The following is a 17,103-nucleotide window of genomic DNA, read 5'->3' as shown; positions in this document are numbered from 1 at the left end:
ACACTAACTTTAGTGATAGAGCCTTTTGGATGTTTGCTGATGGGACTACATATAGATAGAAATAATTCAAAATTTTCAATGAATTCAGCAAGTTTAGCATTTATATAAATACTCCATATCATCATCAGCATATGCATAACTCTTCCAGAAGCAGACACAGAGCTGGTTGCTTTTCCAAACTACAAGAATATTAATATGTTTTAAAGGACCCTCGTATTTTCAGTTTGACTCTATCTGACTGAGGATTAGCCAGAAGAAAAACAAGGAGGAGTAAACAAAGTGAAATAAGTTAATGTGATCAAAATAACATTTCTATTCACCATACTTTAAAACATTTTAAAATCAATATTAAGAAAAAGAAACAACACATATTGGAACATGTAGCTGTTATATAATTTGTGGAAGATATAATAAAATCAAGAATTTTGAAATCCATGGGGAACTGAAGGCAAAGAAAGTACACATTCCCAGTTTTAGTATTGTAGATTTCTCACTGCTCCTACTGCACTTTCTACCAGTGTAATGTCATTTAAACATTGATGAGGGAAGGGGAATTTTTTCTTTTATTATTTTGTGTTGCTCATTATGCTTCCAAATTATCCCTAAATGTCAAGAGCATTATGAACTTAAGACTTAGTTATTACAAGACTCAAAAAGAAAAAAGTTTTATCTTTTCACTAACATTCACATTAGTGGTTGTACTCTTTGTTATTGAAAATTTAATTATGCTAAAGAGCTATTCTACCATCTTTCATTCCCTGCTTTTGGAAAAACTAAATTTTCTAGGTACACTAGGTGAAACAGACATCTTCAATAAAATATTGTTGCTTACATTTATTTTTCTATGGAAACAAAATTGAAAAAGAAAACAATACAATCTTATGGAGTTGTTCATGGGCTGGAAGTGTGCAGGAATGCAAATTGTAGTCCATCAGGACCCTGTGGTAGCTATTGCATTAAAAAGATGTATGTCTACACAATAATAGCAATCTTTCTTTTGTTTAAGGAAAAGACAGAGTTCGTGTTTAGGAGGCAAAAATGTGGTACTTTGTGGTAGCACACTTTACATTCTGACCTACGAATTTCTTTGGATATTCTATTGTGGAAAATTAAACAAAACCTGTACTACTAAATAATTATGAGAAGGTAAAATTTCCCCACCGGCCCCACAGCCTTTCATGGTCTGATTCTGAGTTTTCATTGTGTACAGAAGGAAGAGTATCATACACAGTGAGACTACAGAATTCAGATCACTCTAGATTTTACAAAGTTTCTGCTGTGAGTGTGAATCACTGCAGAAGTGGTGATTCATGTCCTTTTGTAAAGGTTAGTCCTGCAAATCTTTAAGGAACGAAAAAAAATAGATAAAGAAAAAAAAAGAAAGGTGACTGTAGGTCTTTCAGTGAGTGGAAATAGAATTTTCCGCAATCTATAGGCACTAGAGGGGTTCATTTTTCTCACTGCAGGTGGCTGTTCTCCCAGGCTCTGAGCCTCAGAGCTTCCAGTAACACTAATTGCTTCAAAGGCCCTGTCTAGGAAAAAAGCAGATTTCACTGTGACAGACAAATTAGAAATTAATTTCTAAAACAGCAAATTCTGCTGGAACACTAGCTACAATACTCCTATGATTCTCAGTTGCCAATATGAATATAGCATTTTATAAAGGAGAATATTGGGATAGAATATGCAACTGCTCTTGGTCTATGTGAAATAGCTGATAGTTATACTTTTCTGTAGAACACAGTGTTCAGAGGAATTTTAAGTAAAACTCATCATAAATAGTCAAATGGCTTCCTATCGATAGTTATTAATGCCTTATAATCTGCTACTGATGGGATATTGCTCCCATTTTTTTTTGCATTTTATTTTGTTATGCATAACATGTATATCTGTAAATGACCTTACATATCTGGTTCTGTATTATCTCAGCAATACAAAGAACTCCTCAAAGTTTTGTTCAGATTATTTCATGTGGATGTTTTTCTATGCCTTGCTGCTGTCTTTTCTCTAATCTGTCTGAAGAGTCAGCACTAATCCATAATGTACTGTTCCTACTATTAGAGTTCACAGACTCTAAGATTGATATACAGAAAAGAAAGCTCATTAACCAGCACAGGCATATGAAAGTTCTGAGACAGCACAGAGGTCTATCATTTCATTCCCATTATACCTGGCTGACAATTTCAAGTACATCACTGTTTTTCCTTCATCTGAATTTACAAGTGACCAACAGAACTGGCAAGAGTTAGAATGCTTAGGTACTGCTTTGAAATTAGAAAGATATAGTAAATATTGTGGCTCCGATACTGCCATTTTACAGCATTAAAGAATCTAAGGCTGTTTAAATATATTTGTTAAGAAAACCTAGAAAATTCTGTTCTCATATTGCTCTTTGAGTATCACAAAATCAAAATGAGTCAGGGAAAAATTAAATGCAGTAGAACAAAATCATTTCAAGATTATAGTTACTAGTGGCACCCTCTAATAAGACTCCAGACTTTTTTGTTATTGTCAGTTGTTGCATATTTTATAGCTCAGTGTCTCAACATGAGTGATGGTGGGCTACCTGGCATAAGCTGTTTCACCTCAGACATGATTAAATTATATTTCTTCCTGTCTGAACAAAGACTGTATTGAAAATACAGGAAGGATTTGGCACCAGGGAACTACATGTTAGTATTTGACAAGTGTGAGCAGTGCAGGAAAATATCAATATGAGATGAGGTCATGATAAGATTCTAAGAAAAATAGCAGGAAGCTATCTGAATGTTAAGTGGACAGATACCAAGGTATTCTTTTAAAATGTCATTCAAATGGCCTGCAGATCATGCAGCTTTCCATTCTTATACTCATTTGGGTAAAGCAAATGAGTATAACAACAAAAAATCTAGTATTTTATAGTAACAGGAGTTTACAAGTGACTCAACATGTAAATAAAATTCACATTTTCTGTTTAGGATAAATTAGAAAATAATGATTTATTAAGAAATATGTAAAACTAGGAAAACAGGGTATATCTGTGAATGCCAGATAGAGTCAAAATTTAAATTAAAACACCTTGAAAAATGAAAAAAGGAAAATGCCATGGACTTTTGAACACAGAGCACAAGCATATGTTGGTATGGGACAATTTTGACCACTGAAAATAAGAAGTGAAACTCTGCTTGTCTTGGCATTGCATATTCATTTTCTACTGCAGAGTTATAAAGTTATAGACCAGAAAGAAAACGAAAGGGTAAAACAACACATATGTAGGACATTTCAAGGTTATTTAACTTAATCCCCTTCCTTTAGGCAGATAAATTCCCAAGGTGATAGGAAAGAATTATGTACAGTGGTTGTTGATTCTATTTTAAAGCACTCTAGAGAAGGTGGATGTCAGAATATTCCTTCCATAGTGTTTCCAGTTTTTATTAGACTCATTGCATCCTTAGATACAAGCAGATTCAGGAACTACCAATCAAAAATCCATATCATAATGCTTCTGTGAAATATGAAAGTAATGTTTTGATTCTTTTAGTCTTAGATATGTTGATGGCATACTATCGTTTTTATTCTGAATTTAAAAATCAAAATTTCTAATGCCAATTTATAATATCTAAAGTTAAACTTGGGGCTGGGGATTTAGCTCAGCGGCAAAAGCGCCTGCCTGGCAAGCGCAAGGTCATGAGCTCGGTTCCCGGTACCGGAGAAAAAACCAAAAAATAAAAAAAAAATAAAAAAAAATAAAGTTAAACTTATTTTGTATTTTTGTTTTAAAATTTGAGAGATACTTCTAATGTCAAATGGTATAAGCATATAGTAACCATAAATTGTTAGTATTTGAGAATTAATAGAGTCCACATTCATATAAAACTTTTGTTTGCACAACTTCAGGGACATGAAGCTCAATATATCCTAATGCAGCACATATAATTTCCTGACAAATTTAATTATCTTCATTTAATGTTTACCTTTACATAATGTAGGGGTTGCATAGTTCCATTATTGTCTTTGAAAATATTTTTTCCATTATTCTCTGTCAAATTTTACCTTCTAGATTTAGTTTATCTTTCTAATGCTAAACAACTGGATATTATACTGTATTATCACGTGGTATACCAACTTTCACGTCAGCTTTGCACGGCTATGTCCTGATTCATGATGTCCTAAAAACTCAATACTAAGGGCAGTAACCTAGCATTCATTTTATAAATCCATAGAGAAAGTTACCATCCAAGATGAATGTCATACTATGCAACATCTATAGCATTTCTATGCTGTAAAAGTATGAACTGTTAAGGAGAATAGAAAATAAATTAGATTAATATTTTAGAGTTCATGCTAACACTAATGGTCATCTGTTTTACTTTATTTATTTACTTTATTTGTCAATATTACTTTTATTATTATTATTTTATTATTTGTCAATATTACTTTTCCATACTCAGTGTCGGTTGAAAGAGAGCTGGTGGAGGAAATGGTCATCTTGGGATGATTTTATGCATGTTGATTTCTTACCACATAACAGAAAGCCTCAAGGGATTTTGAATGATCCCTAAATAAAGCAATTGCCACTACATCCCTTTCATGAAGCAGCTCTGTTAAATGCAAATACTCTTTTGAGTCAACATTTTAACTCATATCAATAACATGTCCTTACTTCAATGGACTTATAGTTATTTTCCTCAGTACTGTTTTGGTGCAGTTACTCTTTACTGTGATGAACAATTACATGATAATTGGAGAAAAGCATAGAACACAGAAGGCTTATGTTAGGCTTTTTGTTCCTTTTTCTCATTTCTTCTCCTCATCACATTCTGAGATTTGTTCCTTGCTAGACTGTTGGTGCCATCAGACTTTTAATAATAATTAGCTAGGGGCTGGGGGTTTAGCTCAGCGGCACAGCACCTGCCTGGCAAGCGCAAGGTTGTGAGTTCGATTCCCGGTACCGGAGAAAAACCAAAAAAAAAAATTAGCTAAACAGCTTTAATAGTTCTCAACATTAGCAAGTAAGTATTGATCATGGCCCATTGCTTACAGTGTGTCTCTATTCACAAGAGGACATGTGTACTACAGAATTCCAAGCTTATTATTTTTTTCATTTATCATTTCCTCCTTTATGTCTTCCCCATTATATTTTGCTGCCCTCCAGCTGGCTCCCCACATTTGGATCTGATCTAATATGATGGTGAATTGTGTACGTCAACTTGACTGAGACATGGGATGTCCAGATATTTGGTCCACGAGGCTGTGAATGACATATGTATCCCTCTGCTAGATATACACAGAGTAAAGCGGATTGCCCTCTCTAATGTGACCTGGCCTCTACCAGTCACCTGAAGCCCCGAATTGATCCAGAATGATGGATAAGAGGAAATTTCCTCTTGCTAATGTATATTGAAGTTTGGGAGTTGTATTTTGTTATTCCTGTCTTGCCATTATAAGTGAAATCTTAGCTCTTCCTGGGTGTTGAGACTACTACCTTTGGCCTGGAACTGTATCTTATCAGTTCCTATGGTTCTCAGGTGTCTAGTCTCAGACTGGAATCATACCACTGGGTTTTCTGGGTCTCTAGTATGCTAACTGTATATTACATTTTGGAACTTGTCAGCCTTCAGTTTTGCACCATCCAATTCCTTATAATAATTCTCTCTGTCACTGTCTGTATCTCCTACTGATTCTGTTTCTATTGCATGGTACACCCGATAGTTTCTGTTTACGCAACCCTGCAACTAAGCTCCATTTGACTTGAACTCTATCACGTGCTGCCTATGCACCCTTTCTCCCTGGAGAGCTGAGTAACACCTATTTATATTGCTTATAACACTATTTATGCTTTAAACAAAATTCGTCCTTAATCACACACCTTTCTGGGCCACAGTTTGCCTAATTCAGTCTTCATATTGTCACATTAGGATGTACTATCTTGTCCACATCACTGTCCATCTCCAGCACTGATTTTTGTACTTTTCTATTACAGTTTCTCTTATTTAGTCACGTACCCTATTTTAAATTCATTATTAATTAATAATGCTAAAGCAAGCACAATTTACAATTGGATGTAAGATGATTCCTGAAACTCTCATCTTTTACTGTTCTGTATTTGCATAGAAATGGTAAGCTTTTTTTTTTTTTTTTTTTTTTTTTGCCAGGGTCTCACTCTCTAGTCCAGGCTGTCGTGAAATTACCAAACTGGCCTTGAAGGTGATTCTTTTGTCTTTGCCTCAGGAGTGCCGGGACCAGAGCTGTGTGCACCATGCCCAGCAATAATAAGTTTATTTAGTGTGGTTTAGAGTGGGCCACGTAGTGTTGTTAATTCAGAAGTGCTAAAGACAGACTACTACAAACCAAATAAGCTTATTTAAACTACTGCATTTAAATCTTATAATGATGCTCTGTGAAGGGTATTGCTTTTAAAGATTTACAGAGATTTAAATCCATGCCTTTTAGGACAGGTAGTTAGATGGCCATCCAACTAGTAAAACCTTACAGCAATCACACATCAGACAAGAGGTTTAGGGAAGGCAACTGTCCATGTTCTGCTGGTTCTTGACTTCTCCGTGGAGATGCTAGGAAAAATATGAGATCAAGAACATAGCCTCAGAGTGAAAATGACCTGCTGCAGTAATTCTCATCTTTGCAGTTGAGTTTGACATTAAAGTCTCAGTGACAGGAGTAAAAAAAAAAGAGGTTTCCATATTTGTTCTTCTTAATATTACATGCACACAATAATTTTCCAAATTATTTTTTAATGTTCTTGGCATGTTTAAAAATATATACAAAAGATATAAAATTTACAATATCTACCAAAATATTGGAATATCTTGGGTTTAAATTTGATGCTCTGAGGCACACTGAAGATTTTTCAGCTCGATTAGTTCAAGAGAACAAACAAATGTGAGCAGTAAAGATTCTCGCTAAACATAAAGCATTTATGCTCCTGTTCCAACATGCTTTGTGCCACTGCAACACTCCAGTCCAACATGCTTTTCTTTTTACTTTCATAATACAATTTGAGAAGGTTTTTAAATTACTCTCATTCTTATAAAACATAAAACATTTTTACCCTACTTCCCTAACCCTCCAATCTGGTTTTTAATTTTTATATAATGTGGTCTTTTATTGAACTTTTCATGAATATATATATATATATATATATATATATATATATATCTTAAACAAAAATTTATTTGGAACATACCTGATGCTTTACTGCAGAAAATTAATCTATAATTTTATTTCAAATATGCATTTTTTCCTCTACATGTGAATATTTCTTACATTAAACAAGGAGAGTATAACACAAATCCCATTATCTCACATTTTCTGTGTGCACTGGGGGTGTAAATTAAAATATATTTCTCCAAGACCTCAAAGATGAAATCATCATGAGAGAAAAATCCAAAAAGTAAAATAATCCTAACATGAGATAATGATAATACGTTTCCACCTGCTGCTGCTTTACACATAGAATTGCACAGTTTGAGAAATGAAAGGACACAGTGAAAGAAAGAAAGGCTAATTTCCCTAATTTTGACCCCAAATAAAATTAGTGAAAATTAAAAAGTAAACCTTAGGATCCTCAAGTATACAAACAACATGTAAGTAGTCATACATTTTCAAAGAATCTCAGCATTATGATTATTTTTAGATACTGGAGCCGGAGTGTACTGATATCTCAGAACAAAAACAAATTCAACTGGTGGACAAAATATGTACCATTAGTAAAGTTATTGGCTAGAGGACTTCATATACTGATATATCTTTACTACAATTTAAGAATGGAAACCAAGATGGGGATGTAGAACTACACTTAGATTTTGTATTCTACACACGCTTAACAAATATGGGGTTTTGTTTCTAATCAGAAGGGTAGCAATTATTTGGAGCCACAGTCTAATTTCTCTCTTCTAGGGCTAGAATTTAACAACGAGGCTTGTGAAGAAGTTGTAAAGTGGATCTAAGCAGGAAATTTATAGCATTAATTATCTATATGAAGAATAAGAAATTCTCATATAACAGCTTCACACATTGAAAAAGTAGAAAGAAGAACAAACTAAGCACAAAGTCAGCAGAAGGAATTAACAAAAAGATTGGAGCAGAAATAAAGGAAACAGACACTAGAAAAGCAATTGAAAAGATCAATGAAACTAAAAGTAGGATTTTTGAAAAGACAAAAATCAATAAATCTTCAAGTGGAATAAGATAAAAAAGAGAATGTTCAAATAAATAAAATAAAAAATAAAAGAGGAACCATACCAACTGATACCACCAAAACACAAAGTATCAAAGGAGAGTCCTCTGCAAGATTATATGCCAATATTTTGTTAGCCCAGAAGAAAGAGTTAAGTTCCTGGAACTAAAAATCTACCAAGAAAGAATCATGAAACAGTAGAAAATCTAAATGGACCAACAGTGAGAAAGGAGAAGAAATCAGTAATAAAATGTCTCTCCACACAGACATGCTTAAGACTTGGTGACACCGCCCGTGAACTTTACCAAATGAATGAAGAAGAATGAACACTAATCCTTCTCAAATTCCTCCAAAAGATTAAAGAAGAGGCAAATACCCAAACATACTTTATGAGGTCAAAACAGCCCCAATACTAAAGACAGATAAGGACATAATTATAACAACAACAAATTATAGGCCAATATCATTCATGAATTTAGATGGAAAAATGCTCAATAAAAATTACTATCCAACCAGAGTTAATTGTATATGGCAGAATCCTTTTTTCACAGTGAAGATTAGCACAGAGATGAAAGGGTGGTTCAACATATGCGAGTCATGACCACATTAACAGTATGAATGAAGCTAAAGTCACACAATCACTCAACAGTTGCATAAAAAGCATTTAACAAAATTCAACATCTTTACATGTTAAAATTCTCAACAAATGAGATACGTCAACATAATAAAGGCAATAGATGATAAACCCATAAATGACATTGTACTTGATGAAAAGCTAAAAACTTTTCTTCTGAGATAAAAAATAAACTAGATATGCCCACACTCCCCATTGCTATCCAAAGTAGTACTCACTGTATTATATTTTAGCCAGAAGAATTAAGCAAAAGAAAGAAAGAAAAGGCATCAAAATTGGAAAGGAAGAAAAATTGTCACATTTACAAGCAGCATACATAATTTTATATACAAATTTTTGTCAACTACACCTTAATAAAACTGAGAAAAAACAAAGAACTAGGTTTAAAAAATGCAAGACTTAACATTTCTTTTGTTACTAGGAATTAGCTTATTATGAAGTAAAAGCTGTATCGTTGTAATCAGATGTACCAAAAAGTAAGTCTCCATAGAAATCAAATTTTATGAAAAAAATTTAATTTGTTGATTTAAATTCACTATGAGTAAAGATGTGCTATCCATAAAGAAAAGAAAGCTAATTTAGTTTTAAAATGTGAAAATGAAACATTTGAAAACACTGATGCTATTGTAAGATGCATAAATAGAATACATACTGGGTTTAGAAGGATTGTAAGGAAAAGTTCGCCTCCTTTGATACTTTTATCTAATTCCTGGGGTCCTCCTGGGTACTCTTTGTAGAAAATAGTGTGGGTAAACAATCCACAGGTCTGTCGAGGGAGGACCTGAGGAAAAAGGGAGGTAAACACAACACATTGGCATGATTTAATTGAGAACTGCATACTGTCTCATAAATTCAGAGTCTGCAAGTTATGAATTCCTACTGGAGTTTCTTGGTTGCTAAGGCCCAACCCATAATGAAATCAGGACTACAGATACAAGAACTAAGGTTAAGGATTTTTTGCTCAGTTCTATAAATCTAACTACCCCCTGATTTACATTAAAGAGTTGATGTAAAAAAAATCTTCAGGTTAATTTAATTAAAAAAAATGGGCTCCATGGTAACATTTTCACTTTATTAGAACATTCCTTTCCTTCTGACATTCAGTCTTGTGTTGTCTTCAGGTTCTGGAATTCAAACCAGTCGATTTTCATCACCGATTCCACATTTGTTTGGTTTTTACTGCACTCTGAATTCAAGTTTTATCACAGCAGTAGTCCAATCATCAGATGATTATTTTTGGTATACCTTACAGTTAATTCTGTTGTAAATCTGAATGTTCAAGGGAGAAAGCAAATAAGTAGTTTCATTCTAAAAACTTATTTTGAGTAATAAACCACTTATAACCTAGTGAAAAAAATGCATCCAATTGCCCAGATTAGCTATAATTCTATTTACTATTTATTTAATTTTCATAATAGTTTGTGTTAAATTCAAAGTAATAGAAATGCATGTAATATTGGTTAAAAGACATATTTTTATTTCATAACGTGTTGAGTGGTCATACAGCCCAATAAAGAAAAAACTATATACTGTCACTTTTATATTATGAGAGTTTTTAATACTTCTCAGATTTCTATGGAAATGTGACACTATTTGCAATAACAATGGGCTTATTTAAATTGTAGGTTCTTTTCCTTCAAATGTACAGGAAAATAATTAAAATTTCATGATAAATGAGTATTAAGAACCAGCTCTAACTAGGCAGGTGTGCCTTTTCTTTTGTTTTAATAGAGTTTAGATGGATAGATTGATTGTCAGATAGATGGAACAAAAGACAATTCTAGTAGCAATACGAGCAATATATGAAAAAGGGTAAATATTTAAGAGTGAGAGAAATTTTGCAAACTGTTATTCTGATTTGACCAGTAATGAAAAGAATATCGCTTGAGGCACTGGAAATGGGGACAGACATTTTAAAAGAGGCTATTTTGCATCAAAGTGAATGCTACCACTTTTTATTCTAGTCAATAATTATAAATTCTCAACTGAATTCATTTGGTTTTATTATCATTTGTAACAACTGGTACAGCATTCTTAAATCAGATTATTGTTATGTTTTCAATGAAAATGTACCATCTTTCTTAGAGTACACAAGAAAATGATGAGAAAGATCTATATCCTAAACATTCCAAGTGTCTGAAAGCCAAAGTAAACTGAATGGATAGATTTAGCTCTCAGAATATATTTGTTTCATTCTGTCTGTTAATAGCAATTTGAGAGGTGTTTTCTTGATCCACAGAAGTACATCTGCCTTTATTGCTCTGTAACACCAGTGAAACAAACAGTACTAATAAATGCCTCCAAAGAAGGTTACAGTATCCACAGCCAAAATTTCAATCCCGAAACTTCAATAGATAAGCTATACAAAATTCCTTCTCAGTATTTCCAACTTGTCTTAGACCTGTTAAGCCATTCCACAGCTTCAGAAGCAAGGCTACAGCCAAATCACACGTTAAAGTCTGAGCAGTCACCGCAGTGGTACAGTGGGAATATCTGATATCTTGTAAAAGAGATTTGGCATTATATCCCTATATATATATCCCATTACTTAATGGCAATCTGGGCTCATTCCACAGATTGATACTGAAAACCTTCAAACAATACGGCAGTATGTTCTCACCATGATGCTATTGTGGATGAAGCCTTTTCTGTACCGTGCGGGTTTCAAATGTGGATATTCCTCAGTGCTGGTGACCTGAATACCCCAGACCTTCTTCCAAGCCGCATACAGCTGAATATGAACAGGGTAGACCCCTGAATGATGTGGGGCCACAGCATAGCCCATGTTGATGGGTATCCCATGTTCCTGGAAGAAGCCAGAAGAGCATCATGATAGAGTGTGGTCAGTTGATTCAATCAAAATTGTTTCCAGAGTTCTCTGTTTAGGATACATTGAATTCTATGCTGAGTTTGAGAATTTAAAAAAAGAAACCTAGCAAGGTTAATTTTTGAAATCTTTCTGCAGCTCAGAATCTTATAAAGATTATGGAGCTCTGATGGTATAATAGATATAGTAGTTGCTTGGGGCATGTGGTGTTTGTGAGAAAGATTAATTCTGAATTTTGAATACAGAAAGTTTGCGGGGAAGATAGGAGATGAATTTGGCCTTTCTTCAGATAGATGTAGAAAATAAATAAATGTAAAAATGTGTAACTTGAGCAAGTGCCCAGAGGTGGAGGACGGAAGAGTGGAGGGAGAGGGCAGGAAGGACAGTGACAAGGAGGAGAGAGACTGAGGAAAACCAGAGAGGTTAGCATGGCCACAGAGGTGAGTTTTTCTGAGTAAGCAGAGGGATTTGGAATTAATTCTATTTGAATAGTTGAAGCACAGAGCGCTGAGATCTGCTCTATATTTTCAGGAAGTCCTAGTGACATGTTAAGGTGATCTGTATGAGAGGAACTGGGTCAACAGCACTTTTAGGGACTACTTCTCAGATGCAGATTAAGGGAAAATGGGTAACAACATCAGGTAACGGGAGGTCAGATTAAAAAACAGGCATTATTAGCACATGAGATCCAGTGATAATTTAAACACAGTGAGTAAAGTAAAGGTTAAGATTCTGCTCTTGGTTTGAGATTTTAGTAACTCAATTTATTTTTATAAAACAAGCACTTTGTTAGGAGACACTGTGAGTAAACAGTCAATTCAGAAGGAAAATAGGTACAAATTTCAAACAAGAATATGAAAACAATGTCAGCGAATGGTATCGTATTGCTAGTTACATGGAATGGATCTACAGTTTTCTAATTTCTACTTCTTTATATCTTTCCCTTTAAATGCTTATCTGCTTTATAAAGAGTCCTAGGAGGATTGAATCTCATCAACTGAAGTTATAAATGACAGTGTACAGTCATATGAAAGCTGATTGAATCAATAAACAGAACACCAAGGGTTGACTTGACAATTGCCATTTATATTTTCTATTATATGGTACACAGCATAGGAAAAGAATTCAGTTTCGTGTAGTAAACAAGCAGTAAATGGATCACATATCTACAATGTCTAAGTCATATGCCACATTCACCTTTGAAGATGGGTTCTAAATATTTCACAAATCTCCCTCATTCTTCTTTTCATGGAATGACCCTCACTGTAAGGCTGAATTCACTTCTCTTTCATCAAGACTATGAGTTTGCTCACATCTATTACAATAAATGACTCTGTAGAAAGCCTGAACTAGGAAATCAATGCTGTAAAATGAGCTGGAGTCTTTTGCGAGGCAGTAGGGAAAACTTGTTTCTTATGTGTGCAGAAAAAAATACTTCTTCTGAGAACTTATATTTTTCCCTTCTTTCCTTCCTTCCTTGCTTCCTTTCTTCCTTCCTTCCTTCCACATTGAGGAATGAACCGTGGGCCTAATGTGAGCATTCTAGCACTGAGCTCTGAAACGTGTGTTTTTCAGTGCAAGGCAAGGTTGGAAAAGTCCACTAGTTGGACATTACTTGAGAGCTCAGGCAACTGGTATAACCCTCACCCAACACTGGGAACCAGGCACCATGCTGGGAGAAGCCTTAGGTTCCTCCAGTTTCTCCATGTGGTCAAGTGAATGAGTATGAGCAATTTTCCAGTAGCCCAGGTGTTGCAGTCTACAGCTGCACTGCCTGAAATAGAGGTGAGCGTCCCCATAAGGGAAACCTAGAGTCAAGGAGGTTCAGTCCCCTCTGTCTGGTAAACATAATTTTGTGACTACTGCCTGGGATGCATTTCTGATCCAAAACAAATGGGGAAAATAACTATATTCCTCTTACTACTCTATTGAGCGATACACATGGAAGTTTTTTTATATGTCTTGTCCTATAATTTGAAAAATGAGTAAGAATGTGTGAATCCTAACAGAATTAGTAACTTGTTAGTCTTCAATTTTATCACTGTATAGTGGATCCTTGACTTATGAATTCAATTCATTCCTGAGGGATGGTTATAACTCAGGTTATCAGTTGAAGGCTTAGGCTCCTCCACATGGCCTTCAAAGTCTCTCTGCTGTACACAGGCAGCTCTGAGTGTCCTTAGAGAGACATTAGCCCAGGATTTCTCAATTAACCCCATGCAGAGAAGGATGCTGTAATGTTCTTTCCAGAACCCTTTAAGGGCGAAATCTGTATCTGAGACCATCTGGAAGCAGGAGCAGCCAGCATTCGGGTCAGAACTCAAGACTTTGGTCCAAAATTAAAACTAAAATTCTAGTCACAATCCAAGTTTGTATGTCAGGCTGGTCATAATGTGACCAGAGTTAGGGGCAAGAATGCTAGGTAAGTGTGTTAGGGTTTTAGAAATAAAGAAATAAAAAATAAAATCAGTTAAGGGAATGGAAATATCAAACAAAACTGTACCTGTTCAAAGAAAAAGACATTTCACTTTTGACAGGTAGTAAAATGAATTGTAGAACTTTTCATGAAAAAGAAGAAGGTAAAAAGCAATTGATTTGGTGAGTGGGAAGGAAGGGTCGGTAAAGAGATTTTATACTTATTGATTTCTAGGAGCTCAATCTATCCTTCTCGTAAGGTCATCTTATCACACTGGCAACTGGAGCTCAATCAAAATAGTAAATCACACTAGATAATTATGAGTTTATATTTTTCCAGTCTAAACGATAACACAAAGTGAAAAGTAATTCCCTGGTAACTCTTTTCCTGTTATCAAGGGGCTTACTGAACTAGAAACCTTCATTCTTTCCTGTCCGGAGCTTAAATCCCGTGTCACAGAGACTTAGCCAACTGAAAAATGAACTAAGCATCCTATTTCCACAAGACCACAAACATCACAAAATTTGAAAGGGTTTCCAGTGTAAATATAAAGAGCACTTGAAACTCTACAAAACAGACATAAATGCAAAGCAAATAAATTCAAAGGTAGCTTTTTATTTTTTAGGACAATCTTTTCTTGTAGGATCTAGGAATTCTGTCATATTATAATAGGACATGCAAAAAATATATTCAGGGGAGTTTGACTTTATCTCATATTTCCAGTTACATTAAATTCCTAGTTAGGTGAAGACCAAGATATTATGGTAAGCTTCAGGCTATATATAACAAAATCACTAATGTTAAAGAAACTACTGTACACAAATCTATATAATAAAGCACTAGAGCTGTAACAGTTACTGAACTGATTTATTTTATTTTATTTTTTAAAGTCATTCCTACTGGTTATATGTCTTTGCAATTGCTTGGTGCCGATCTTTGAAGTATTTTTACATTTACATACAATGTGAACCTCAAAATAATCGTGTTGAGAGGCCTGGATGTTAGTTCAACATGTGGAAACCAAGGCGCATAGACAGCATGACTTGTTCATGTTAACAAAGGTTACAACTACTATCCTACCCATGCTTTTTAAGTCCAGCCTTTGATTTTGTTTTCTCCACTAAACTGTTTTAACTATGACTGAAAGGAATTGATTTTAATATATATTTGTGAACTGGAGTCCCAGCCACTGATTTTTTTTTTTAAACTAGGTGAGATTGGAAAGCAAAAAGGTATGTTTGTTTTTTTAGTTTTTTTTTTTTTCTTTTTTGATACCAGGAATTGAACTCTGGGCATTGTCCTTACCAGACTGGTGCTGTGTTTCTGAGCTACATATCCCCAGCTAAAAGTATGTTTCCAACTCTTTTGTAGCTATCATTTTTAATCCAAAGGAGTTGCAGCCAATTAGATTTGCTTGAATCCATTTTGGAGGGCTGTAGGGGGCAGAAGTCAAACTCTGGCAGCTCCTGGGTCCTGTTGCTGGAGAATGAGCTCTTGAAACTAAAAACCTTTCCTGCGGTGTCTTTGGTGTCCACTTGTCCGGCAACAGTGAAAACTCTACTTGCAGTCTCGGAACTGGAAGTGGCGGGGGACCAGTTCTGTATGGCTCTGAGTCCCTGTGGACGTGCAACTTGCAAGACTTACCAGGAGCTCTTCCAGAGCTTTGGAAGCATTTACATCACTAAATAAATTTTCCCTTGTTTAAAATAATGTTTCTAGCTTGATAACCCAATTGACAGAGCTAGCCTTGTCTCTTTCTAATAAATATATAAAGTTTAAGAAATTCAGGTGCGATATTTAGTTGTTTGAATTCTAGGAAAATAATAGAAGAGTTTAGTAAAGTGCTACTCAGTGTTTCTCTAACAAAACTTAATGATATGTAGTGAACACCTATTCATCTTATGGAATCCTTTCATGTTATGAATATACTTGTTAAACCTCATGCACTGAACAGCCAGTAGGTAGGAAACAGTGAGTAAACAAGAGACTACAGTCTATTTAAATAATAAATTTCAAACATGGATTAAAACAATTCCATTCAACTTGCCTGAGATAATTATGTCTGAGTTGATATTTCTGCCAAGTGCTTTGTTAAGTACTAAGGGTACACCAGGGCTTATGCCCTAGTAAAATTTGAAATCTAGAGACAACTGCAGAATCAATTAGAAAAATGCATTCTAATTCTTGGTGAGTTTTGGCTGAAGAGCATTTCATTTTTCTTAAAAAAAACTATCATTATTTTTACCTTGTGTATACTCTACTAGTGGAGAAAATTAATATCCTTCACATGAATATCTAAGGAGATTGAAAATCGTTTCTAACTAACATTAGCTATTGAAATTAAAATAGAAAGTTTTGTTGTAGAGGTCTGCAATTTTAATCTTCCATGACATTTTATTAGTAATCAGATAAAGGCAATTCAAAGTAATAAATTATGTCTAAGAAGCATCTGATAAGAATGGAATACAGATAATTACTATTTGTGCCTCAGCTTAGAGCTCGGGTGATGTTCAGTCTTTGACTCAATGACATTATGTTGCTGAACTTTTCTTATGCTCAACAATAATCAGAAGGAACTAATTTTGGGAGATAAAATACTAGTGCTCCCCAGATGGTGCTTGTCTTATAATTTCTAAATAATAGTTAATAAATACAAATTTTAAAATTAAAAAGATCCCAAGCAGTGTGAAAATCTCATAAAATGCTGAAAGAAATAAACTGTCCCAGATGGTTATTACAGAAATAGTGAATATTTTCAGTCTTTGATTCAAGTAATATAGCTGTACATGATAAGAAATAAGAATAAAATTTGAAAGACAGCACTATTAAATATCATATATATTAAAAATGAATTTATTAATAATCTAAAATCTTAGTAGATAATTGGTATAGGTTCGTATATCTACATATACATTGACTTATAAAATGATTTTCAAGTAGTCCTTTGTGTTTTGATATATATGGGCTTTTTCTCATCAAAAATTATTTTTTAAAAAGTAGTAACATATGGGAAGCTGGGAATACAGCTTTCTGGTAGAACATTTACCTAA

The 17,103-nt window shown here is 34.3% G+C and overlaps 1 protein-coding gene across 5 annotated transcripts in view; it reads right to left on the bottom strand.

Moving 5' to 3' along the window:
* Positions 1 to 17,103, bottom strand: part of Ndst4 (N-deacetylase/N-sulfotransferase (heparan glucosaminyl) 4) — a 259,969-nt gene that overhangs the window by 84,985 nt on the left and 157,881 nt on the right. For all 5 annotated transcript variants that reach the window (XM_013515257.1, XM_013515258.1, XM_013515260.1 and 2 more), the window contains 2 exons: positions 11,431 to 11,616; positions 9,463 to 9,591 (listed from right to left, as the gene is read on the bottom strand). In XM_013515257.1, coding sequence (XP_013370711.1) covers positions 9,463 to 9,591; positions 11,431 to 11,616 — 315 coding nt within the window. The remainder of the gene's footprint in view (positions 1 to 9,462; positions 9,592 to 11,430; positions 11,617 to 17,103) is intronic.

The sequence above is a fragment of the Chinchilla lanigera genome, unplaced genomic scaffold, assembly GCF_000276665.1.
Source record: "Chinchilla lanigera isolate Chin_1 unplaced genomic scaffold, ChiLan1.0 scaffold00027, whole genome shotgun sequence".
Lineage (NCBI taxonomy): Eukaryota > Metazoa > Chordata > Mammalia > Rodentia > Chinchillidae > Chinchilla > Chinchilla lanigera.
The sequence above is the reverse complement of the archived record's forward strand: the minus strand, read 5'-3'. Positions and strand labels throughout refer to the sequence as shown.